Here is a 27500-nt window from a genome sequence, read left to right as displayed (position 1 = left end):
GAATGCATGAATGTATGCGTGTGTGTGTGTGTGTGTGTGTCTCTCTGTGTGTGTGTCTGTGTGTGTGTGTGTGTCTGCGTGGTTAAAAAAAAAAACTTTTTCAAGGAAGGCGGCAGATGGTGTTGAATATCTGGGACGGGAGTTGGACAGCTTGCGGCAGCAGGTCCCGTGTAAGTAATAACAATGAGGACGTCCGCTCCTCTCTACAGTACCCACACACACACACACACACACACACACACACACACACACACACCACCGTGAGAGTACAGCTTACAATTATTACAAATGATCACTAAAAGCGTCTGCCGTTTGTTTAGTTTTCCATTTGTTTGGGCTTGTTCTTATTTATTTGATTTGCTTTAATATGCCGCATTAAATGGAACAGTGCGTGCAAGTCGAAAATTCAGGACCACTGGCCTCGGGTGATTGGAAAATGATATTAAACCAGACGTCGCCCTGTTCCAGTAGGAACACACACACACACACACAACAAACCTAATACAAAAGAAATGTGACAACCCTAAGGGCAAAGTGCTGACACATGCATGCCCACACACACTCATACCTTTTTTGTCTGTTTTGCTCTCCTACACACACCTGCCACACTCCCAAAGATGCACAGGCAGAAACACAAACACACACACACACACACCGTCTAACCGAAATACCCTCTGATTGGGGGTTATTAGGAGAGAAATGTCCCGCCGGAAAAGCCAACCATGGCAAAATTTCTGCCCCATCCCTTCCTTTCCCACTTTCCCCATCTCACTATCTCGCTCTCGCTCCTTCTCTCTCTCTCTCGCTCTCTCTCTGTCTCTCTCTCTCTCGCTCTTTCTCAGTGAACACACAATCAAATCTCTCCCCCTCTGGAGGCAAACCGAGCTTTCTCATATTATTTGACGGCACTGAGGGGGGAAGAGGAGCTCTGAAGCGTGAGAGCAGTAAAAAAAAAATGGACTCGGAGTGGCCGCGGGAGTAACGGGGGCCATTTCACTCCCATAAACCACAGAGGTAGCCACGGCAACAAGGCTCTACACAGTCACTCTGTGGCTGCCAACGACAACAGCGGAGGGTAATGGGAAGTGGCCGGTCTCCATTCACCAGGTACACAGATGCAGGTCAGTGCTCCCTGACCTGCAGACTCAGAGTGGAGCCTCCAGCTTTGCTCTCCCCACTGTGACACAACTAGTACATTTTGTGCGGATATGTGTGTGTGTGTGTGTGTGTGTGTGTGTGTGTGTTGTTTTTTTTGGGGGGCTGGCGGGGGATGGGTTGAGTTTGACATTGTTCACTCCAGTACACCGAAATTCTATTCCATTTTCCCACCAGGTATGCAGTGCAGAAAAAAACCACAGTTGACACCTACAGCATTTGTTAATAAATTCAATTATCCTAAACATTGTTCTTCACCCTTGCAAAAAAATAATGTAGAATGAAAAACATTTTGGGTAATGCATCAAAATTATAGTGTCTAAAAAATCCGTTGTAAACATACATGGAAACAAACTGCCACCTGCCACCAGGATACTGCAATATATTTTCTGTGTACATCAGTGTGAAAAAAAATCAATCACCCTAATACAACATTTAACTTCAAACAGGCTTGTGTGGGGCGGGGGCCGTGAGAAAGAGAGGGGGCTCGGGGCAGCCTGTGGCTCTGGAGGGTCCAGAGGGCCTTGAGGAAGTTTGAGGGAGTTAAGGATCCAAAGGGTCCAAAGAGGGAGGAGGGTGAGTGGGGTGGAGGTAGGGCTGAGTTTGGGTCGGGTCGGTTGGGCTTTTGGTAACGGGGCTGGCGCCGCAGGGCAGGGGATCCTTCTGAGCGGGTTAAAGGCTTGTGCTGGGACAGCGGCGAGGTGAGGCGAGGAGAGGAGGGGAGAGGAGGGGAGAGGAGTCTGGGTGAAGGGGGAGCTCTTTGAAATGAGCATCACTGCTGCTGCTGGTGTCTTTTGCTACTACTACTGCTATGGCCACCAGCTGAAGGCATCCCTACCCATCCAGACCTCAGGAAACAATTACACCAACCGTTTTTTTTCTTTCTCTCTCTGTCTCTATTTTCCCCCTCCCACTGCATGAGTTAGCTCTCATTGATGTCTCATCAAAGGCACAAAATGAAAGAAGGAAAGACAGAGAGTGAGAGAGAAGAAAGGGATGAAAGACAGGAATAAAGAAAGAAAGAAAGGATGCAGGGAGGAGAAAAGAAGAAGCTAGGACACAGACTCAGATACAGAGCGCTGCGGTGCGGTGCGGAGAGGTACAGTGTCTCCTGAGAGATGAGAAGGGGGGTCAGAGTGCAATTATAAGAGGTTAAACGCTTTCTCCCTCTGAGTGCAGAGGATTGTAATAAAAAAAGCAGTGGGGATGATAGCGGATGGAGCTCAGTGGTTCTGCCTGCTTGAGCTGGCTGAGCTGCTCCTGATGCTGGCTGGGGTCGCATCTGGTGCTGATGCTGGGTTACCAGGACGATGGTGGGTGGGAGAGAGGTAGGGAGGGAGGGAGCACATCCAACAGGGCTGCACGAGACAAAAGTGGAACGTGGCTGCTATCCTAACCTACATGGAGGAGGAGGAACACAAGCTTTTTGATGTGTGTGTGTGTGTGTGTGTGTGTGTGTGTGTGTATGTCTGCACGAGCCTGTATATTTCCGAGTGCAAAGGGAGGTCAAGAGGGCGGATGAACTGCAGCAGCTGCTATATTACAGAAGGGTTTTGAAGAGCTTGCATGTTAATGGTATAAAAAGCGCTTAGAGCAGAGCAACAGGTGATGGTGACAGTGGTGGAGGTGGAGGTGGAGGTGGAGAAGGAGATGGAGGTGGAGAAGGAGATGGAGGTGGAGATGGAGGTGGAGGTGGAGATGGAGAAGGAGGTGGAGAAGGAGATGGAGGTGGAGATGGAGGTGGAGATGGAGGTGGAGGTGGAGATGGAGATGGAGAAGGAGATGGAGAAGGAGATGGAGGTGGAGGTGGAGATGGTGGTGGAGGTGGAGATGGAGATGGAGAAGGAGGTGGAGAAGGAGGTGGAGAAGGAGATGGAGGTGGTGGTGGAGGTGGAGATGGAGAAGGAGATGGAGATGGAGGTGGAGGTGGAGGTGGAGGTGGTGGTGGAGGTGGAGATGGAGATGGAGAAGGAGATGGAGGTGGAGATGGTGGAGGTGGTGGTGGTGATGGAGATTGAGATGGAGATGGAGGTGGTGGTGGAGGTGGAGATGGAGATGGAGATGGAGATGATGGAGGTGGAGATGGAGATGGTGGAGGTGGAGATGGAGAAGGAGATGGTGCTGGAGGTGGAGGTGGTGGTGGTGGAGTACCTTGCGTAAGAGGGCGGTGAGCCTCTCTCGGGTGTTGTAGTAGATGGAGTTGACCCAGATGACGCGGATCAGGTTGAGGATGTGCACCAGCTTGGGGGCCAACTGGCTGGGCTTGAGCTGGGCCAGCTCCTCGCACGGCTCCCTCAGCAGAGACAGGAAGGACAGGTTGGACTGCGCCTGCATCGAGCCATCCTGCGAACACACACACACACACACACACACACACACACACACACACACACAAAGAGTCACACACACAGAGTCACACACACAAGGCTTTGCCATGTGGCACAGTGATGGATGTAAGCTTGAGAAAGTAATCTGGGTGTTGGTTGCTCATCAAAAGCCCAGACAGTATCAAGCCGTCCTGCATAGCGAGACACACAAACACAAATGCCACTCATTCCCCTTCTCCACCAACAAGGAACGGGTTCCGTTCTGGTACATTTTGAACAGTTAGGAGCATTTAGACCAAATATAAATTGGTTCAGAACCTGAAAAGTTGGTTCCCAGCTGGAAGCAAGAAATAGCTGTTTTTTCCAGTGTGAACCTTGACGACATCAGTGGGCATGTCATTCTACAGTTTGGAGAGGAAGCAGAACTCTTGCCGGTAATCAATGCGATCCGCCATCTTGGCACTACTGCTTACCTGCATTGTGCACCGCCCTCCATTGATTACAATGGTTCCACTCAGAACTGGTGGAAACGCAGGCTGGCTCACTAGATGGCACCAAGGTTCAATTAATCTTTAACGGAACCAGTTCCACGTGTTGGTGGAGTATCAGTGGTGGATCTGACACAGGGAAAGCCAACTGAGTGCAGGTTGGCAATCAGCAGCACAGATAGTATATATATATATATATCTGCCTTGATCTGGTACAGGCTGTCAGAACAGGGCCCGATTACCATATTTCATATCATATATTATATCATATATCATATCATATCATATCATATCATATCATATCATGTATGCAATATGTATAATATCCATCCTGGGAATGCATTCTCTAACTTTGAAAAATTGGGAAAATTCTTCAGTGAAGATTCAAATGACTGTTTTCTTGTATGTAACTCCATTGTTTTATGCCCTATACCGTGACTTTTATATTTGAGCTATTAGTTAACTTTATATAAACAGCTCTAGTAAATATCCTTGCATTCTAAATTCCACTATTGTAGAAAGCTACAGCTAATTAGTTCTAGAGCTGATGGCATAAGCATAGCCCTTTAAGTCAGTCAATACCGACACCCTCTCCCATTCTCCTGTTTCTCCCCTTCTGTGGTTGCTGTTCCCTCATCACCATCTATAATGCACCAGCATCCCCGCACATTCCCATATATGCTATTTTAGCATGCTCATTAGCATGGCATCTGCATGCATCACCACGACCCATATCATATTACCATGTACATCCGCAGTCATTTGGTATTATTCTGACAGCACTTCCATCTCTAAATAAATGAGACTGTTTGGTTATAGGATATTGTGCAGAGCATTGCAGTTATTATACATTGTGCAGGGATTTCGCGGAGAGGGGGGGAGGGGGGGTAATGTTTGTTTACAGTTTGAGGAAACACTCAGAGGGGTTAAGTCTAGTTTTCGTGGAAACATTTTAAGAGGGCAGCTTTGGATTTTAAGGCTGCTTCAATTCCAGCTGGAACGATAGTAGCCTGCTCTGTAATAGCCATATCATGGTAGCAGAGTTTATGCTTTAGTCTGCAGATGGCTTAATTTTAAGTCAAGACAAAGTCGTAAAGCACCAACACTTTTATTATTTTCCCCCGGGAGAGTTTGCAAACCTGAGCTGCGTGTGCCAGGCAAAAAAAACAACTTTTTGAATCGGAGAATCGGAGCGAACAAACCTCCCACAGTTTCTTTTTCTCCATGAAGAAGCTCAAGAGTCTCATTTCGCATTTCCTTTGATTATTCAATCAGGCGAAAAAAACAGGTGTGCACTGCCAGAAGATTCAGATTCAGACTTGAGCTCCAACATCTGGCCCTCGGTAATCGGCTAATCAATCCAGACGAGGAGGTTTCTGCCTCGCGGGCCAGAGACGGGAATTGAAAACCCTGCCTTTTTGTTGCCGAGATCCAGGTGGGGTACCGGCGGGCCGATAGGCTGTTAACTTCCGCTCCAGTTCACACGGCCCGTTTAAATGTACGAGCGGCTCACTGCCGTAATGCTCTCCGCGGAGCACGTCGCCGTCTCTCTCGGCCCAGGCGAATTCATTTTTCCGTCTGTTCATATATCACTCTCATGACCGCTCTTTTATTCACACCATTACCTCTCTATTATAATCTCCTCTTTATTCCACACCTCCGACACCACCTCCCCACCACCACGCAGCCCCATTCCCCTCGCTGCTCCCAATCTCACTGCTCTTACAGGCCCTCCTCTCCTCCACACCTCCTCCACAACTCCCCAGCACCACCTCCCCATCACCACGCAGCCCCATTCCCCTCGCTGCTCCCAATCTCACTGCTCTTACAGGCCCTCCTCTCTTCCACACCTCCCCATCACCACCTCCCTACTGCTCCCAATCTCACTGCTCTTACAGGCACTCCTCTCCTCGTTTCCTCTCCTCTCCGTCAAATGATCTTACACGGAGAGGATGGGCATGCCGCCACCACCCCTACAGTACTTCATCCTCCATTCATTCATTTATCTTCGTCTTCTCTCGAGAAGGACATGAAAGGCAAGGAGAATAGGGCTGCTTCTTAAAGAGTGTTGAAGTACCCAAACTACTGAAGAGGCCATTCACCATTTCTTCGACACTGGTCATCCTTACTAAACCTACACATTTACATGACTGGATGTCAGCCTTAACATCTCCATGTAATGCTAAGAAAAACATTTGGAAGAGTAGTGTGCTACTGCCACCAGCGACATGGGTCGACATCCCAGGATGGACAAAAAGACATAGGCTTATGCCCAATTTGTATCTTATTTTTATGTTGACAGTTTTATCCCAGGAGCCGCGGCCCCACGGACAGGATAATCAAGGCTCAAAGCTGTGCAATGCAAGGGCAACTACAACAGTTAGCTACATAGCACATTTGCATTCCGTACATTACCTTTAGCCAACCTTTCTTCAGAAAACCCAGAGTCACAGTGAGTAATATCTGTATGCTATAATCAGCGACTGCTCACCCTGGGAGTTGAATAGATGAGTACAGCCTTGCTGGAGGCAATGCTTGCTTCGCAAGGTGAGGCACAGGTTTGCAAGCCAAATCTAAATTCAGAAAGTGCAAATCCTCCGCCGCATTTCTGTGTCAATCACCTGAAATTGCTAATAGGGTGTCGGGGGATACGTCTAGTGACTTGTCGATGTGCCCGCAGGCAACGCGGCCCAAGTGAATATGACGTTTTTGGCTTTTAGAGCCGTCCAGGTGAAAAAATGAAGAACATTACACCCAAACTATGAGACTCATCTGTCTACATGCTGATGGACACTGATCTCTACTGTTGAAATAATAATTCTGGTCAATGAACTAAACTAAATAAAGATTGAAATATTGCATGAGGTTGTCAAGAATGCCTGCAGCATGCCTCCATTATCAAGTATTATGCTTCTTTATATATAATATGACTTGTGTTTCCTTATTATTATGGGTAACAGTATGTTATTATTCTCCAAACCTATCATTATGTTAGAGACCATATAACCTTTAACGATCTACTTGTCAAAACATTTTATACCCAAGAACACAGAGCAAGACATGAGTCTATTGAGTTGGAATGTCATGGGCCGTTGTGGAAGTCTGTGTGGGTCTACAGCTTATCTTTTGCAGAGGACACGAAAGCACAATGGCAACAGGGAGTTTCTGAGATTTACTTCTCTTCCGCTCCGACTGAGGCCTAAAAGATATGCTTGTATACGTGTAATAGTCTCACACAAAAGACAAACCACATCTTGTCTCATGGTCTGCAAAACAGAAACACGAGCACTTTCTGGTCTCTGATGAGCGACTGAGCCTATAGCTAGCTGCTGCCTTCACACCTGTTGCTAGTCACCTCATCAGCCTCAGGTTGGTTACAATTGGTTACAATTTACGAAAGATATGGTGGAAAGGCAAGCAGAACTGGGAGCAGAGAAGAGGAAAAAAGAACAAAAACTGCGGGATGACGCTCTTGTATTTCTTGAATGTATGTCTCAATAGGTCTGAATTCTTAAAATCATGCAACATTAGCCTACACAATGCATGCAAGAAAAGTCCAAATTTAGACAGCTGAAGTGCTAGAAAGCTAAAGATCTTATAGGCTAAATGTAATATTACAAGCCAAGTATATGGGGCACAATGCTACCACTATTGGTTATATTAAGTATGCAAAGAGCTTCAGATTATTATTAAGATTATTATTATTAGCATTTAAACCCTGCCTGAAGGGTCACTCCTCAGGTCCCCAGGCAGTACGACACCCCTGCTCTGTGTCTCTGCTCTGTGTCTCTGCTCTGGGACACCCCTGCTCTGTGTCTCTGCTCTGGTACACCCCTGCTCTGGTACACCCCTGCTCTGGGACACCCCTGCTCTGTGTCTCTGCTCTGGTACACCCCTGCTCTGTGTCTCTGCTCTGGTACAGCCCTGCTCTGTGTCTCTGCTCTGGTACACCCCTGCTCTGGTACAGCCCTGCTCTGTGTCTCTGCTCTGGTACACCCCTGCTCTGGTACACCCCTGCTCTGGGACACCCCTGCTCTGGTACACCCCTGCTCTGGGACACCCCTGCTCTGTGTCTCTGCTCTGGTACACCCCTGCTCTGTGTCTCTGCTCTGTGTCTCTGCTCTGGTACACCCCTGCTCTGTGTCTCTGCTCTGGTACACCCCTGCTCTGTGTCTCTGCTCTGGTACACCCCTGCTCTGTGTCTCTGCTCTGGTACACCCCTGCTCTGTGTCTCTGCTCTGTGTCTCTGCTCTGGTACACCCCTGCTCTGTGTCTCTGCTCCGTGTCTCTGCTCTCGGTATTGACTCTGCCTGTTTTGTTGTCTCAACCCTGCCTGACTGTTTTGTTACTGAAGTTTTGGAATTTCTGACCTCTTGGATTACTGTTACTCACCCTGCCTGGTTTGTGACTATTGCCTTGCTCTTGTTCAGCTTATCAGCTAACTGTCCGCTCTCATTGGACTATGCCTGTCTCTGTGTGTCCCTGTATGGACTGATCTCTGTGATATACGTAAGCTTTGGACTGTTTTTTGACAAAAAAAAATTCCTGGCGGCTCATATCAGCTCTCTTTCTATGAAATCCAAATCCTACTCATAGCTCTGGGTCCTAGTTCTCCCACCTCTGGCCTCACCAGCAAAGACATTATAGCCCTTTATGAACGTGTTTATAATGCTTTGTGAATACTGGGTTACCACACAGTCCTTATGTATCAGTATTGGCTTCCACAACCACATGCATGCATGTAATGCGAAATGCAGCTGGCACCCTAACCCTAACCCACGTGCATGCATGTGATGCGAAATGCAGCTGACACCCTAACCCTAACCCACGTGCATGCATGTAATGCGAAATGCAGCTGGCCTAATCTTCGAGTACCTGGATCTGCTTGGCCAGCTTGCAGAAGGGGGCGACGTAGGAGGACTTGCAGATCTGCAGCACGGTGTGTATGTGTGTGACGCCGGGCTGCTGCAGCTGCTGGCTGATGCCCGACAGGTCGGAGCAGCGGCTGCTCCAGAAGGAGAGCTCCTCCAGGGGGCCGGCGGTGTCGCCCGTCTCCACCGTCTCCTGGGCGTTCAGCACCTCCTTGATCTGACGCGTCCAGTGGATCATCACCACTGAGGGGGAGTGACAAAGAGAAGAGAGAGAAAGAGATAAGAAAGAGAGTGAGTGAGTGGGAGACCAAGAGAAGAGAGAGTGGGAGAGAAATGCAATAAGGAAAGAGAGAGAGAGAGAGAGACACAGAGGGAGAGACAGTGTTAAAGAGAGAAGACAAAGACACAGAGACAAGCATGACTGAGAGAGACAAGGATAGACAGATATATGATGATGATGATCTCTGTCTCTCTCTATATATACGTATATAATGAGAAAGATACTGCAGATGACGGTGAGTCAAACTGAAAGGGAGTTTTATTTATTTAGTTTTTTTCCTGAATTCTTGGAGGTGGTTTGCACTGGATTGTGACTAGAAAAATATTTGTGGCGTATTTTAGTTAACGTGATTCAGTACAGTCTGTGCTCTAAATGTATATTTAAAGATCTTCAGAAAACACCAACAAGGGTGTTCAAACAGGCATTGGCACTTTCTGTTTTTCCTATATTTCCCGACAGGACTCTTGGGGCATGTGCTATAAAAACCTATGTGTAAACAACATCAATGCACCATGCTCCAGATACTGGAAGTACAGTTTACTGTAATATGAATGGGGCCCTGGACTTCCCAAGAGACTCCTAGCAGACAAGCAGTAATGTCTGTCTGCATGTGTATATAACTGATTATACTGGGATTTCACAATGCCCCTGCCCGTGGGCCTTGAATTCATCCAGTCTCTTCTAGTCACTCGAGAGAGAGAGACATATCTATCTATCAGAAGCTCTTCGGTTTCAAAATGGCCACTGGTAAGGCAAGGTCAAGTACGGGCTGGGTCCCACTTCAGCCCTAGCACTTCTTCCTGGAGAATATTCATCACGGGAAACAGACATGCTACATTTGTGGAGTATTTGATTTAGTGGGGAATTTTGGGTGGGAGGATGAGCCTGAGGCGCTTTGAGCAGTTAAGTGACAGGTTAACCTTGACTGAGACAGAGAAGGACACATCCAAAAATAAAGCAAAGACAGACAAATTGAAAAACACAGGGAGTGGCTGGCACCAAAGGCAGGAGTAACAGTTCGCTCGTGTTAGCCTGCTCTTGTCATGCCCCACGGCACAGAGCTATGTCATCAACAACTCATATTTAGCTTTGATGGGAGAGTTATAGTTCAGGGTTGGGTGCACCAACTTAATAAAGTGAGGTTATTTTCTGGACACAATCTGTTTCTTTTTAATGTCTGTTAATTTAACACTAATTTCAATGTACTGTTAATATGCAGTGCATATTTAAAACTAGACTGTGTTACATGTAAGACACGTAAAATACTCAAGACATTTCATAAAAGTGTGTTCCTCTACAATTTACAATTTAGAGTCAATGAATTAGAAGTGTGTGAACAAAAAGACAGAAAAATAGCCAGACAGACAGACAGACAGACAGCTAGCCAGACAGCTAGCCAGACAGACAGACAGACAGACAGACAGACAGACAGACAGACAGACAGACAGACAGGCAGGCAGGCAGGCAGGCAGGCAGGCAGTTTGATAGCTAGATACATGGACAGGTACACACAAAGCCAAACAGACAGAAAATTAAATCTTACTTTCCAATCTCTGCACAAGCTCCTTGTCCTTGGCAGCCTCCTCAGGGGTGCACTGCATGGCCTCCATGGGGACGTAGAGCACAGTGTTGCCTGACAGCTTGAAGCGGGCATCTACACACACACACACACACACACACAAACACAGACACACACACACACACACACACACAGACACGCACACACACACACACACACACAGACACACACACACACAGACACACACACACACACACACACACAGGCACGCACACACACACACACACACACAGAGGAGCAGGCTTTATTATCACAGTCAGGAGGGGTGTGACATTACAGGGCGGCGGCCATTAGAGGACTTGAGAGAGGCGTCCCGTGGTCAGGGAATCTAATTTGAATGGAGATGCTGTGACCCTCCTCCGAAGGGAGAAGTGCAGCTGCCCGCCTCACGCTGCAAACACATATGTAAGGTCTGACGATCTGTAGCTGATTGATGGATACCCTGCAGGACCGCCGCTACGCACAGGCAGGACACGCAGGGCACCAAGAGCACTAAGGGGCACCAAAAAAATAAAAAAAATGTAAATGGATAAAAATGATCTACTATCTTCTTTTCAGACTACTACACGATTAAAGAAATCTAGCACTATATATTTTGCAGAAATAATAACATTAAAGATTGCTTCACCCTGTGGTTTGTTTTGATTGCACCTGACATCCTCCACAGTGACGATATGAAGGCAGTAGGCTACAATTTACGAAAAGATATGGTGGAAAGGCAAGCAGAACGGGGAGCAAAGAAGAGGAAAAAAGAACAAAAACTGCGGGATGATGCTCTTGCATGTCTTGAATGTATGTCTCAATATGTCTGAATTCTTAAAATCCTGCAACATTAGCCTACACAATGCATGCAAGAAACGTCCAATTTTAGACAGCTGAAGTGCTAGAAAGCTAAAGATCTTATAGGCTAAATGTAATATTACAAGCCAAGTATATGGGGCACAATGCTACCACTATTGGTTATATTAAGTATGCAAAGAGCTTCAGATTATTATTAAGGTTATTACTATTATTCCACTTTGGGGCACCCAAATGGACAGCAGTGAGCCTGATACCCCAAAAAACTGACGGACGGACTGATATGTTGACAAACGGACAGTAAATAGTGGAAAGACAGACAGACGACAGGGAAAATACACTGACAGGCAAGACAGACAGATACGAGTGATATACCGAATAGCACACAGATTGACAGACAGACAGACAAACAGACAGACGTGCGCCCGTGTTTTTGCTGTCAGAGCTGTTTTCTTTGTCTCTCGTGTATATTGCTTGACACTCCCTGCTCTCTCTCCTTCCACAACACAAAGGAAAAAAAAGGCAACAAAAATAAAATTAAAAAAACACCTCTCTCCACTGGACATCAACACTTCCCCACTGTGGCACTTCAACAAGATTGTTTTAGAGTGAAAGGCAGACTGGAAAAGGGGAAGAATAGGGGGGGAAAAAAGACAAGAAAAGATAATCGAAAGGACATGAAAGAAAGTCCTCGAATGGGAGAAAGTTTGCAGTGGAAGGGGGTGGGGGGTAGCATCTCTGTGTGTGTGTGTGTTGGGGGGCGGGGGGGGGGGGAGCAGAGAGAGCACAGAGCAATGAGAGATGAAGAGATGAAAGGGGGGGTTGAGAGCAGAAGGCCGGAGTGGTGAGTGGTTCAGCTGCATCTGCAAGGAACGAGGGCAGTTATGAGAGGGGAAATAAATAAGCCAGCAGGGCTGGAGGTTCTTACGGCTGAAACACAATGGCTTGGCATTATAGCCTTCGATTGGCCTTTACTAAGAGACAGAGAGAGCACAAAGAACATTCTAAAAAAAAAGGGTAAACGAAAGAGAGAGAGAAGAAAGACATAGACAGGGGAAAAAAAGGCGGGTTAAGAGAGAGAGTGAGAGAGAGAAACACAAGACAGAACAAAATAGACAGCGACAGTATAGCTACACACCCACACACACACACACACACACACACACACACAGAAAGAAAGAAAGAGAGGGCGAGATGGAGGGAGAAATAATGAGACACGGAGAGAGTGGCGCACACACGAGCCAACTAATAAGCCCTGGCAGGGAAATAGGGGCCCGAGTCAAGAGAGAGGCGCTTTTCAATCAGAGCCTCTCTGAGCCGCCGGAGCCCTGATGAGGTACTTAGCACTCCGCTACTCCTCCAGGACGCAACAGTGGGCAACAGCCCCTTCCTCTTTTTCCTCTTCCTCTTCTTTTTCCCCCCGACCGACTTAAAAAAGACGCAGCGTCGAGCGAGCCAAGATCAGCTAATCATCCTGAAAGCCCCGGAACAGACATGTGAGGCACTGGTGAATGAATACGAGCCGAGCTGACAGGGTTGCGTCTGAATACGTACCCCCACGAGGGTGAACATGAATGATGTCTGCACAACCAATTCGATATTGGCTCTGTTCATCCAGGAAAGGGGGGGAGAGGGGGATCGGGGGTGTGGGGGGAGGGGGTATTCATTCTTCATTGACGCGGGTCTTTTAGGGATTTGGTGAATGGTCTGTAATGTTTCACAGTGGCTGCCTCTACCTCCCCTCCAAAATCAGACATAATGGGAGCATATCATTATTTTTGGATTGGCCCGAGCAAAATCAATATACCGAGGGGACTGCAGAAATGATTCCCGCTCGCGGCGGAAAATCATTTTTACGGCCGCACAACCCACAGAAATACACCTTACACAGAACAAAACGATGAATTCGTTCCTAGTGTTATATCTGGATATGATATGCAAATAAATATTACATACATACAGTGTGTATACATGTCAATGCACATAAAAGACTGCAACAAAAGGATTGAAATAAAAATAATCTAGCTGTTTTACCAGAAAAAGTCCTGTATCCCTGATCGTTTGGATGTTGTTTTTTGACACACTGTGAACTACTGAACAAGTGTTGGAAGAGAAAGTGTTTAAATGGCTAAAATTACCTAGATGCTGATTGCAAAGCCATTCACCCCCTGCCCTAAATGCAACACCCTTGAAAGGAAAAAAACAATACTGCATTTACGAGAGAGTGGTTCTGACTCATTGTACAGCTTTTGCAGTTTTGTGGTGTGTGTGTGTGTGTGTGTATGTGTGTTTGTCTACCTGTGTGTGTACCGGTGTGTGTGTCTGTGTGTGTGTGTGTACCCCTGTGTGTGTGTGTGTGTGTGTGTGTGTGTGTGTGTGTGTGTGTGTGTGTGTGTGTGTGTATGAGTACAGGCTGAGGTGATTGGAATAATTAGCGTGATAATTGAACCATCACGGCACTCGGCGGTGGAGCGTGATTACTGGAGAAAGCCCATGGAGGTGCGTTTAGTTTACCCACTCCGCCGTGGCGAAAAAGAAACCAAACCTCCGGTCCCTCCGGCTGCGGTGCTGCGAGAGCAATTCCAAAATCCCAATAACCTCGCCATGAACCGTGAAAACAGATCAATGGCGCTCGCTAAGGAGCGGCTGCGGAGAGGAACGACGCGCCCTGCTGCCGGGATGGGATACCAGGGCGAGGCGGCTGCCTCGAGGAGGCAGGTGGGTGATGTCTAAATGAGGTGAGGGGTGAACACAGGCAAATGTGGGAGGGGGGGGGGGGGGTATAGAAGAGGGTGCCACCACCTGCAAAGGCTCCCTGTGTGCCTTGTCTCTCCTTCCGTTTGCCAAGCTTCTTCTGGACGTGGAGCGTCTGCTGAACGTCAGCCTATGGCCTAAAGGTCTGTCTAGAGGACAACAATCGATCCTTAATGATCATTTATTGCCCTCTATCCTTTTTAACCTGTTTCTCTGTCTCTTTCCTTTCAGTAAGGGCACCAATTTATCCCCTCTGTTCAGGTGAAATGACTGGCGGGCAGGGTTGCCCATCTCTTTGGAAGTTCCCCCCTTGGTCAATGCAGCTACCACATGTTGAAATTGAGCTGAAGATGTTTCATTTCAAATGTAACTAACCAAGGCACGTAACACAGTAGCTGCAGTAGCTGCAGTAGCTGTCCCACAGAATTAGAAGGAGTAAAATTGACTCATATATCAGTAAGCAGTGCTCTTCCATATATAGAGAATTTCCAACTTTGCTAGGGACCTCAATGACACTTACTACTATGGATACTAATAAACACAAAACACAAGTATTGAACAATCAATATTGAAGAAAATATGCTATTGGCGCCCCAATAATTGAATTTACTCCCTTTAATTATGGGTTTGACATGCACCATTGCTAGGAATGTCCATTCTACTGTTTTCTACTGTCTTTCCTACTGTTTTTCTACTGGGTTTTTGGGAGTGATGAGCCATCATTGAATGTCCTGGAGGTTACCTGTGAGTGTGTTACCTGAGTCCTAGCTGCCCGTACCTGTGAGTGTGTTACCTGAGTCCTAGCTGCCCATACCTGTGAGTGTGGTGAGGAAGCGGTGCATGTGGCCCAGGTAGTTGTTTTTGATGCTCTCGGGCCAGGCGTTGCTGAGGGTGGCGTTGGGCGCGAACACGGCGTTCATGAGGCGCAGCAGGCTCTCGCTGGCAGCGCCATGCATCATCCCAAACTGCACTGTGCCTTCGAACGTCTCCGGCTGGATGACGGTGCCCTCCGCGCGGATGAAGTAGGCCAGCTGGTCGATCGCCTAGCCAAATTACCCACGGTGAAGAAACAGGAGTTAGAACAGGGAGGGCAATCGCAGAGATGGGTGTGGTTGCTGTAGGGAGGATTATACTTTATGATAAGTAGGCTTATGTACATTAATAAGCACAGTGTACAACAGTGCCACCGTATCCACGGGGGATAAAAGACCTACAGTGGATAGCTGAAACTGTGGATAGTAGCGAACACCATACAGTATATAACTTGTTTTTTGTTTACATACATACCTATGATACATTTTATTTTATAAATTACTTATAAACGGTGCTACTTAGAGTGGCAAGGAATTAAAAACTTATGAATCAATTATTTGGGGAATTTTCCACTTCATATTTTCAGACCACAGTTAACTGTAGATAACTGAAACCGTGGTTACAGAATCAGCTTACTCACTGTGCTGTGTAAGGCCATGTTGTTACAAGATGTACAAAGTGTATCTCACACACTGTATTTTACAGTTAAAAATCCATGTATCTCTGCATGATAGCAGTTTGTATGTTTGATGAGCAAGAAAACAGGTTACTGATGCTTTTGCAATTACCATTAACAAAATCATCCGTCCTAGCAGAACATACAGAACAAAACTGGTACTGATCACATTCAGAGCATCCATTTAACCCAGTTGTGTAAGCTGGTATGGGTCGGTACCTGTGGAGGCATGGAGAACCCCGTCTTCAGGCCGGCGAACGTGTCCACGTACACGACGAGCAGCTTGACGGTCACATCGGCGACGAACGTGTCCAGCGCCTGGTTGTGCTCGTCCTTCCAGGAGGCCTCCGTCACGCCGCCGATCGCCACCCGCGTCTTAAACAGATCCCTCTGCTCGGCACACACAGGTCAAAGGGGCCAACGGTTAATTGTGCAACGATGTCCACTGACATTACCGGCACTGGCGCCGTCGCGTTCAGTAGTTTAGAGCTTAAATGCATAAAAGGAAGATGGGTGAGAGGGCCACCGTCCCTTAGTCCCTCCACCCCCAACCCAGCTCTGAAGTGGCGGGTCCCCCGCGGAGGGCGCACAGCAGGGGGGTCAGAGGGGTCAGCGCTCATAAATGCCAAGAGTGGCGCTCCCGCAGGACGGGGATAATTAATTCGGGTAATCTCCATTGATGAAAGAGCAGAAATGGCACGGGGTTCAACGGAGAGCCACGCCTCACGAACCGGCCTCTGTCTTTTCTCCCCGCATCTCCCTCTTTTATGTGTTTTATTGGACTGATGTCACCCATTCTTATATGCTCTATGAGGATAAAGGTTATCTTCTGGGATGAATGAGCAGCTTTTAGGGATTGGCCACTGCTTGCATTACAGTGTAAGGGCTACACTTTTCTATTTCCCTTACCATGTCATACTTAAAGCTACTGTAAGCAATGTTAGGGAATCTTCCAAACTTCCACCAGACCCCCTCATTAAGAGTCCACCCCAATGGTTGGGATGCTTATCTCTTTGGAGGTTACCTACTGGTTAATGCTACTGGACTGTGTTGAAATCCAAGAGCCCATTGTGCGTATCTCTGCAGCAGGTAAATTGGTGCTCAGGTGTGGTTGATTCTTCCTGATTGGTTAGGGGTTAAGAGACCTGCCCTCTCCCCTACATGCTGTTCTCCCTTCCTCTCTGACACCATTTGGCTTTTGATTGACAGCCTTAGGCACTGACTTGAGTTACACTTTTGTTTTATTTTCCACTATATTAATGTTCTTATTTACTTATAATTTACTTTATTATTTTTGCGTGTGTCCTCCCCTTCATGTTACCATGCTTCGAGCCAACCGTGCGTAACACTTAGCAAGCAGCTTCATTAAAAGCTTGAACTAATTAATTAACTAAAACCATGTAAGACAGACACATGATCCCATTGGCCCTAGCTGTCATGCAGTGGTTATGTATTTAAACTATAGGTTAATGGGTGTTCTTAAGGGTCATGGGTGATAATAAGGCTTGCTTGTAGCAGCTTTAAGTTGGTAGTGTAGATGGTGACAAGGGACTGGTTGGTTGCTTTACCAAACCCAACAGCAAACATAGCATCCATGTTAGGGTTGCATTTGCAACTGAAAAGAGCCATTTGAACTGAAACGCACTAATTAGTAAGCATGATCTTCATGCCAGAGAGCCCTGGTGAGAAATGGAGGAATTCAGATTACTGCGGGATAGGAATCACAATCAGCATAATGAGATCAGGTTATGAATGCACATATTTAAATGGAGCTAATTAAGCATGAGGGACCGAGCAGTACCAGGCTCACGGTGTATGCGTCCGGCTCCTCCTCTGGACCGGCTGATGCCATTATGTCACCGGCTGCTTGAGTTTCATCTGCACTGCCCAATTCTTCTAACATGTACCATTACGTACATGTTCACACACACACACACACACACACACACACACACACATAAGCACACACCATTAGTTCACATGTATGCATTTATGCAAGTATATGTATCATGCAAGCACATATTAATATTTAAACTCACTTAGGTTATTGAATACATTTTCTCCTATCAGATGACTTAGAGTCTCTACCATCTTGTTTTCAAGGCCTCAATTTAAAATCTTAAAGTGCAAACATTAAGATGTAAACGGCATAACAGGATCAGTCAAAATTGTGTCTGGATCACTTGTGCCACATGCATTCTTCCAACAGTCTGGTAAATGCTAGCCTAGGGCAACTGCCGCAAGTACTGGCCATTCATTTTTCAGGAGTTTCCATTTTTCTTTGAAGAATCCCGCTGTGAGAAAATGAAGCACTAACACCAGTTGCCACGGGGTAAAAGAATGCGCATATTCACGCGTTCAATTCTGGGCTTAGACACTGACGTCACTCATAAAGCAATAACAATTTATTACATCCTCTTTAAAAAGGTCTGTGTGTCGGCAGACAACAACACTCGACCATCTAGTCTCATTACGTGTTTCTGACAAGAATTTGGAATTGATTGAATTTGTTACCATTTACTGGTTAATTAGTTTAGGATGAAAGAGGCAGATGGAGTCTCCCTTTTCTCTCTCTGCCTCTTTCTTTCTCTCTCTCTCTCTCTCTCTCTCTCTCTCTCAAAAACACACACACACACACACATATTTAATCTCGCTAATTTTTGTACCTTCATTCTGTGGCTGCTGTGTGGACGCCTCCTCAGACGCTGGTGTGGACCCCGCTGCTTTCCCCTTCCGGCCCTTCCCCGAACCGGAGCGCTTGGACTTTGTAGAACCCTTTCCCCCTTTGCGAGGAGTCTCAGGGTCAGCCATAGTGAGGCAGCGAGTGGCTGCCTACACTCTTTTTACCACAACGCTGTCTGGCTCCGTCTATGGGACAACAGGGATGGTCTTGCTTATAACAGGACACAATGTTTCACTTCAGGGCAGTATACAAAATATATGTACCTGTTCAGTAATCAGTGACAGCATTTATTTTGGCAAATTAATGATGTACCACCTACAATGCTGTTGGCACAGTTTTGTTCTAGGGCTAGTATAGCCAGTAGCAATATATGTAAATGTTGACTAGCTACAAGAATAACAACATGCCAACCGAAATTGTTAGGCTACTGCCCAGGGGAACTGGCAAAACGGAACTGACTATTTGTCACTGTCTCTGGGTGTAATATGTATGAGGAGACTAAAAACATTAGTCCTGCTTTATACTCCTTGGTCGGTGGTGTGCAAAAGCAGAGGCAAATGCCTCTCCAATCAAAGAAAGAGTAGTCTAATTCCACAGAAACCACCCAACAAGTGAAACGGCAGACAGCAGCTACCTGCACAAGCAGAAGGAGTTAAATAATGTACAATGGGGTTAATATCCAGGTGGGCAATTAAATCAGCTACAGGTGTGTAATATCACCCGTGCTTTACCTGGAAGTTAAGTCATTTTTCCCTTAGCATGTCACCTTCCTGGTCTTGACCACATCAAGAACATCAACAAAACAGCAACAAACGTCTCTCTTTTCCTCTATAATTGCCTGGTTTGTTGGTGCAAGACCGATCAAGTTATTTTTCTGTGAGAGAATGTTCTGGAATGTGGTACCTATCTACAGTGGATGAGTCATAAGAGATAGTCCTGCATAGCAGCTCACCACCGTCCTACTGTCCCTGGGCTTCTCTTAAGGCGGCTGGTTTTTGGCAAAGGTCAACAGAGCACCAATCAAATAACACAAGGGACAGCCCATAAATCCCTGTTAATACCAAGAAAGGCCTTCAAATATAAAGACCGTCAGACACCACAAACACATCTGGAGCGGGGAACTCCCAGTCCAAACAGAGCACACAGAGGCTGAGAAGAAAAAGAAAACTTGGACTATGCCTCTGTCACCAGATGGAGAAGTCGACAACTGGTTTCTCTTAAGAACAGCAATGGAGGTTTCTAGATGAAGAGCATATACTCAGAGAATATAGCCTTATCCATGCAAAACTGAAGTATATTAAATTTAGGAATAATTCAATACATCAAAACACATAAAATACATAGCAAAGTACCAGACCATTTTTTCAAACTTATTTTAAATATTTTCAAAGCACTGAAAATAAAGGGCCTGAACAATCTTTCATAATATACTTTGTACAGTTTTTGGCATCATAATTGAATGATTCATATGTTTAGACAACTTCTAATCTCAGCTCATATTCCTATTGAAAATGAGGCCAATGGTAAAACTATAGCACATTATCAAACGAAATGCATGTTTAGCGTGAACTCTAGGTTACTTACTTCCAAAACCAAGCGCTATTAGGCTGCAGACACTGGAGAGCAGCCAGATGTTCAAAATTGTTCCGAGTCTGAAGTCGAAGGCCAAGATGTCAGTCTGTAAGACAGTCATGGAGGGTGGAGGGAGAGGGGGTGAGCTGAGGAGTATTTCATAAACTATTTATCTTTTATGAGCTGGTGTTGTCGCCATCCCAAAAGATCACTTGTCAACACTTGCAGTTCCTCTTGCTTTATTGAAACTTCGATTCAGTTCCTAGGTTGTCATTTTTTGAGGATGGTATGTAATAAAGCAGATGGGTTATTGAAGGGGAGGCAGTTGGAGTAAGTAATAAAACATTTACTGAAAAAATAGCCCTGGAATTCTCCGTGGATGGAAATTCAGGGGAAGCAGTTGACATTGATCAATAACATTAATATGAGCCTCTGAAAGTGCAGTGTGTGTAACTGAAAAGAGACTGTTAGAGAACAAACCAACAAGACACAACAAATAGTGCATACTGACGGGCACGTATTGGCTGGCTGACTAAGCCTAAACTGTCTAGAAACGGATATCTAAATTATTGTTTACAATGTTATTTGGACTGATTAAAATTTCCCCGGCCTGTAAACAATGACAGTACACTACACTACAACCTAAAACAGCAACGCATAACGTTAAGTGAACATAACCTCAGTAACATCAGCTATTAGTTAACGCTAGGAAGCAAAGTAGCCTAATAAGTTAGCAAATCATTTCGTGTAACGTTAGTACGATAGCAGTGTGGCCGAAGTTCCTGACTTGATTTGGAAGCTAAATAAGACTTAGCTGTCAATATTTGGTTAACAGTTGGTTTGCAAAACATGGTTGGTATTATCCAGCAAGGTAAACGAAATTGTTTTATGGGCATACGTTAATTTGGCTGAGTTAGTCTGTGGCGCAGGTATCCATTATACTGGAAAACGTAACTGTTGTATGACCTTGTAACTGTTAACCTTGTAAAGTTCCCACACCTGTAAAATTAACGTTAACTGTTAGCTAACTTGCAAGTTCACTGACGTTAAGTTCACGTTAGCCTGTGGCTATCCACTGTTCCAAACATACTTCTTACCTTTGATATGAAGACAAGAATAACGTTACTTTATCTTTACATTTTGACTATTTCTATCGGTACCTAAAATATTTCAGTTTCAGTCGGCTTTTCCGACCAAGTTGGTTTAAAACAAATGTCCTAAAAAGCCACTGTTTAAGTTTGATAAGTATACAGCTAACAGGTTAGCTTCCTGACAACTTTGCAGTTTGCAACAGCAGCGCGTGTGTATACGTAACCATAGAAACGAAGCACGCGAGGGGGGTGTGTGTGGTCCTTTCCACAGCTCTCGCTCACACGCAACATCATTGGCCTGTCCAACGGCAAACTTACCGTGAATGTATGAGGGATGTAAGCCGTCAAAAGTGACACAATGTGCACATCTAAGATCTCTCTCTCTCTCTATCTCGTTCAATAAAACAATATATGTTAGTTGTGTTGTTGTTGTGTTATATGTTGTCCCTCGTCGGACCAACAGGAGCAGCACTCCAAATTTTGTTGTATGCGAATACAATGACTATTCTAGTTGTGTTACCGGTAGACCTACTAACGTGTCAGGAGGGCACGCGAGGATCTCTCACAGCCCTTATTCAAGAGAATACTCATATCTAACGGTTAAAAATTTAAATACTGGACCAAGTAGCCTAAAGTTCAAAGCGAATCGGTAAGGGTCCGTGTTTGAGCTATGAAATTATATTTTCTATTATGTTTTCCTATTTCTTTAGCTTCTTTCTTGAGTAGTCTTAAAACATCAGCATTTTGAAATGTGTTTAAACCAAAGTCTATCCAGATGTATGACTCACTTTGCTAACTAAGGGAGTGTGTGGTGCTGCGCATGAAATGAAGAGACAAGTGGAGTCTAAATAGACTACTTATGTTAGTTAGAATATTACATTTTTCTGAGGAGTTAGCTACTTATTCAAAGATAATGCCTTTCGATCCGCTGAACTCCTGTGTCGCATCTCCCTGGCTCTATGCCCCACTCCCACATCCACACGGATGGGTGGTTAGGCGCGTTAGATAGAAGTGCAGTTGAATAGTCCCGAGTTCATCAAGTCTTCAACCACTTGCAAGTCTAACATAGCTTTCTGTCTTGTCTTCACTCTGTACTACTCTGTAATGACACAAACAGCCTTAAGAGCAGTCTAACATTGTGGTTCAAATGGATAGGCACCTGTAGGATTACTTCCAGACATCTGAGTCCCTTGAGAAGCCCAAAGCGACCTGCCATCACTTTCCAATGTAAGTATCTCACTGTTCTGAGCAGCCGCAGCAACATTTAGAAAGTGCATTTTCAAGCCCTTTTCCCACCGCATCCGAATTCCTTAGAGTTCAGAAGAGAGGCACCGACAAAAGAAAGCGGGGGAGTTGAAGTTCATGGCCTGGTTCTGCAATCTTTTATTTAAAAATGGGAGATTAAACATTAAACCCTTTAAGCCCCTCAGAGTCGGCTCTGCTCCTGATAATGTCACTAAGACAGTCAACTCTCACCCCATAATACATGTCTCTCCCTAACACTCCCATACATGAAATAAGCCAAGGGCCTGCCATACATGCAGTAAATATACAAACACATACAGTGATAATCTTAAACACACACACACACACACTTTTCCCAAGGAGAGTTCACCTTTTGGAATCCTTGTCGTGTCCCCTAGGTCTGTTTCTGAATACATTGTTGGACTCAAATTCAATTTAGGCCTCAAGGGCAGATATGCTTTCAGTAACGTTATTCCATGGCTTTTTCCCCGCTTTTAAAACAGGGCACTGTGTCTGTTATACACAATTGCACACCCACATTGCACAACGCAAGAGATTATTACAAGGTACGGGGAGACAGGGGAGGTACAGAAACTGCTATTCAATGGAGTGAATCTCATTCAGTTATGCTTTAGTTCAGATGGGTCTTTGTTTGCCTCTATGCAGGTCCTTAGGCAAATGAGTGTTTAAAGCAGGCCGTGGACGCTAGTGTGTGGGTGGGTGGGTTAAACAGTTCCGTATGAGTCAAACGGAGAGTGAATGTGAGGCAGTGGGGGGCTAATGTTGGAACGAATAGAGACGGTGTGTTCAAAGGCAAACAGCTCCAGGCTGGAGAGTGTGTGTGTGTGTGTGTGTGTGTGTGTGTGTGTGCGTGCATGCGTGCGTGCGTATGAGTTATGTGTAATTATGGTTTGTCTTGTGATATATGAGTTAGTCATGCTATAAAAAACTATATCTGTGATATAATCATGCCTAGGGATTCCTTGCTTGTGTTTCAAGGTCCACACCAGTCCACTGACATCCTCATTTCCTCCATCAGAGGGGAAAGAAACAGCCAGTCCGTAGCCCGTATGACATGAGCCAGCGTGGATGGTTAACTTAAAGACAGCACTGCGTCCCTCTATGGCGAACTATGTCACTCAGTGACGAGTGCATACATGCAGCGATGCTTGCAGCACATGGTTCCAGGCTATTAGCATGGCTCTCCCGATTTATTTGACCTTTTCAGCACATACACGACTTATCGTTATCACGACCCAGTGGTGTTTCATTGAGATTGCTCCGAACTTAGATTGCTTTGCTTCCTGCAGGCTTAATTGTCTAATTGCTGTGCTTTTGTACTTTCTAAAAACTGCTGTAATTTAACAAACGCCTGTAGCGTAATTACAAAATCTGGAAGCACATATCTATTATGATTCACTATTTACCGCAGTGATCTGTATTTGTTGTTAAAACTGCAGACGTAATATGGAAATGTTTTAAACACCAATAAATATTTAGAAATAAAACTGCCTTAGCTGAGACTGAGCTTGTCTTTAGGCTTCGTGTTACACATCCTGTACATTTTTGCACTGCAAATTGCACGGTTTCCTGTTTTCTCCCCCCTCCGAGAAAACATATTTCTCCGTTTTTCCCGCTTTCTCCTCCAGTTGCAACTTGCCTCCAGAAATACTAATGTCATCTTAAAAGTATGTGTTCCACTGAAAAAAAAGCACTGAAGCATCCTATGGGTTTGAATGTAAAAAGAAAACCTTTTTAATAAGTAATGCCTGGGCTGGGACACTACTAACTCAGCTTTTTCAGCCTTCTTTTTCCTTTTTAGATTAATGGTGGAGAGTGATTCTTTTTTCACTTCTTCGTTTTATTTCTCAATAATTCATTTTTAGAGGGAAGGAATAGCATTGGCTTACTTGTTCCAGACCCTCAAAGAAGTTTTTTTTTTGAGGAAAGTTCAAGCTTGGCCAAAGCCCTTAAGCGAGACATCCAGCACTTTCAAGGTCCTTTGCAGGTTAAGATTTATTGAGATGTCAGGGCGCTATAGCCGTAAAGCTAACTTTAAAGATAGGGATCCAATTATTGTTGACTAAGAACAACAGAAATAGTGACAGTCATTTTTCAGTGAGCAGGTGCTTCTTCTTGTAGAAGAAGCAAATTTACAATGGACAGTTAATTAAACAAGGTTTTTAAACATGTTCCATTTCAGAGTATATAAGCCATTTTTGTCAGAAGGAATGCACTTCTGAGACAATCATAAATTGTATGAAATATAAAAAGATGGCTTAGCTCTAAGGAATATAGACTTTAATGTGGTGTTTTCTTGTTGATAGAGCAACAACAAGAGTTTTGTTGTGCAAGAGATTGTTAGCTGTGAAAATCACACAAAGAAAAAGCAAGGACTTGTCAATACTTAGCTTTGGGGGGTTTGTGTTAATGTGTATTATATAAAACATATATATATATATATATATATATATATATATATATATATAAAACTGTTAATGAATGAAAATGAACAACTTCATTCATACACATTACAATTGCCCATGGTTATAGACAGAAGCCAGAGTACGTCATATCTTGGGAAAATTAGGCATTTGTTTGCTTAAAGCGAGAGATCACAGATCACAGCAAGTCACAGTGTTAGACTACGTGATCAAGACATCATACTGGTGAGAAAGAATGTGTGTTACTGACGAGTAGTCTTACCTCAAGTCTTACAAACAAATGAAAAAGCCTAGTCGTGAGGTAGAGGAATAGCTCCCCAGGGCTCAAAGAAATCTTGTAAGATATCCAAAGATGGTGTGATTTATCTCTGAAAGAAACCCCAGAAAGTTGGCAACACTGATCTAACAAAGTTCTAAAAGTTAAGTCTCGGTTCAAAAACTCATTTTGCTCGAGTGTTGAGATAATCTTTCAGTGTGAGTAATTGCGTGTGGTATGGGTATAAGTGTTGACTGAAAACACTGAGAATAGATTTGTTTTCACCATCGTTTACTATGGTCGTATCCCTTGAAACTGAGTGTTCAGAGTTTCATACACTCACAGTTGTGTACCCTCTATGGTACAGAGTGACATAGAACAAACAGTTATTAAGAGGTATGACTGCGTCAGTCCTGAGAGACACGTTCGCTCTGTGTGCTTCTTCCTAGAGTTTATTAGTTTCTTACAACTATATCACAATCTTTGTGCACACAACCCATTTACTTTTACAGCCTGACAACAATGTATCTGTTGCCTCTTTGGTCACGTTCCATAATTATGTACCACAGCCCCAGTATTTCCACATTAACTATGCGTATAGCCCATAAAAGAATTCCATCAACACAAGAAAATGTAATATTTCTTTTTTTATTGACACACACAGAGTCATTTACCTGAGGTTCAAAACATTACCATCACAGACACTAAGCCTAATTACTTACTCTTGTCACCTCTGACCCTGTTTAGTCACACTGAAACTTCTTATAATTGTACACCCATCCAAACACTAATACACAGTACATTTTAAAATATCAAGTGTCCCATCAATAGCACCAGCAACCATTTTAAGGAAATTAACAACGTGGAAACAAAAAAACAAATAAATAAACATTCAGAGCGACTGGTTAGCGCTCCCACCCGCGGGGAGTGTGCGTGTCAGCGGGCCGGGTCCCTATATCGATCTGTTCAGGCATTAAAGGATTAAAAGGTTTGCCGTCCGTCTGGGTCGTTGACAGGGGTTCCGAGTCATTAGTGCCATTAGCATTAAGCCTGCCCATCAATAACCACGCGGATGAGCGATCTCTTCACGGGGGGGTGGTGGGGGGGCACAGCCAGAGCCCAGCCCAGAGGGAGGGAGGGAGGGAGGGAGTCAGGAGCAGGGATGGCTCTGCCAGGTCTCTCCTGTGCTGATGCTCCTGCTGCTGCTGCTGGAGCTCCCATGACTTGGCAGCTTGACAGAGGGTGGTTTTGGAGGGGAGGGAAAGGAGAGAGTCAGTATCTGTGATTCGATTTTAGAGTGTCAAGGGGACTTTGGAGAGGGGAACACAGTTCAAAAAGCCACATCAATGTGAGAGCTTGTGAGTGTTGAGTGAGTCTGTGTGTGGGTGCTTGTGTATTTATGTATGTGTGTGTGTGTGTGTGTTTGTGTGAGAGAACGAGAGACACGGACATGCATATTTGCATTGCAATCATTGAAATGAGGCCATTTGACCATGTCTGTGTCTGTTCCTGTCTTTGACCACCACAGTGTGATCATCGGAGAAGTGTTGATGAGGCAGTGTGTTTCAGATCGAGTGGTTTCAGTTCCGAGTGGGCAACCCCATCCACGGCTGCATACACACCTACTGCTGTCAGAATGACTGAGGAGACGGCTGCCTGCCTTGGACCTGTAGGCATGAACACTAAGCTGAAGTGACATTACACAGGGCAATTTAAATTGAGATGTACTGGTTCAGCATGTGAGTGGGCCAGGCTGAGGATTGCAAGTGAAGGCAGTCGCTCTGAGGGACTATAATGTTATTGGAGGTAATGGCCGTTTGAATAGAACGCCCCGTCCCAGCGCTCGTATGGGTCTGGTGAATCAGTGCAGATGGTGACTGAGGCAGTCAGCCAAGCTTTTCTGTGATTCCAGTGGATCCTCAGGACTTCATTGCTGTATAATGCGTGTATTGGGGATTTGGTATAGTGTGTGTGTGTGTATCTAATTTGGTGCGTGCATATGCATGGGTAGAGTGTTTATTAGTTACTGTGTGTGTGTGTGTGTGTGTGTATGATGGTGTGAGTGTGTGGGTGTGCGCTCACCTATGTAAATAAGTGTGTGTGTGTTCCTGTAAGAATGCTCGTCGTAGAGGCCACGTCCCTCGGCCAGATCCATGGCCCCGATGAGCAGCAGCGCTCCTGTGGGCTTGTCCATCACCATGACGATGAAGGAGTGTTCTGCGTAGAACACCTTGGGCTTCACCACCTCCTCCTCCTCCTCCTCCCCGTCTTTCTGCCCTGACTCGGGGCCCAGCTCCAGGGAGGCCCAGTGTAGCACACCCCCCAGGTGCAGATGCCCCTTCGGACCGCCCAGACCGGAGAAGCCTGCTTTTCCATGGTCCCAGGCGTTCGCAAAGCCCAGCGATGACAGTGTGGCCTGAAAGAGAGACAACAGCGGGATGCTGTTCCGTTAGCATCGGGAAACACTG

At 45.4% G+C, this 27500-nt stretch overlaps 2 protein-coding genes across 2 annotated transcripts in view; both read right to left on the bottom strand.

The window, feature by feature from the left end:
- Positions 1 to 21288, bottom strand: part of dnah2 (dynein, axonemal, heavy chain 2) — a 182303-nt gene extending 161015 nt beyond the window's left edge. The window contains exons 1-9 of the mRNA XM_031584949.2: positions 21094 to 21288; positions 20009 to 20102; positions 18408 to 18609; positions 17543 to 17637; positions 15961 to 16131; positions 15067 to 15295; positions 10665 to 10775; positions 8846 to 9084; positions 3307 to 3498 (exon numbers count right to left, since the gene is read on the bottom strand). Coding sequence (XP_031440809.1) covers positions 3307 to 3498; positions 8846 to 9084; positions 10665 to 10775; positions 15067 to 15295; positions 15961 to 16131; positions 17543 to 17637; positions 18408 to 18552 — 1182 coding nt within the window. The 5' untranslated portion in view covers positions 18553 to 18609; positions 20009 to 20102; positions 21094 to 21288. The remainder of the gene's footprint in view (positions 1 to 3306; positions 3499 to 8845; positions 9085 to 10664; positions 10776 to 15066; positions 15296 to 15960; positions 16132 to 17542; positions 17638 to 18407; positions 18610 to 20008; positions 20103 to 21093) is intronic.
- Positions 21289 to 26849: 5561 nt separating this feature from the next.
- The window catches only part of serpinh2 (serine (or cysteine) peptidase inhibitor, clade H, member 2), a 24210-nt gene continuing 23559 nt past the window's right edge, over positions 26850 to 27500 (bottom strand). The window contains 1 exon segment of the mRNA XM_042710483.1: positions 26850 to 27448. Within this exon segment, the coding sequence (XP_042566417.1) occupies positions 27056 to 27448 (393 nt within the window). The 3' untranslated portion in view covers positions 26850 to 27055.

Source organism: Clupea harengus, chromosome 18 (assembly GCF_900700415.2).
Source record: "Clupea harengus chromosome 18, Ch_v2.0.2, whole genome shotgun sequence".
Lineage (NCBI taxonomy): Eukaryota > Metazoa > Chordata > Actinopteri > Clupeiformes > Clupeidae > Clupea > Clupea harengus.
The sequence above is the reverse complement of the archived record's forward strand: the minus strand, read 5'-3'. Positions and strand labels throughout refer to the sequence as shown.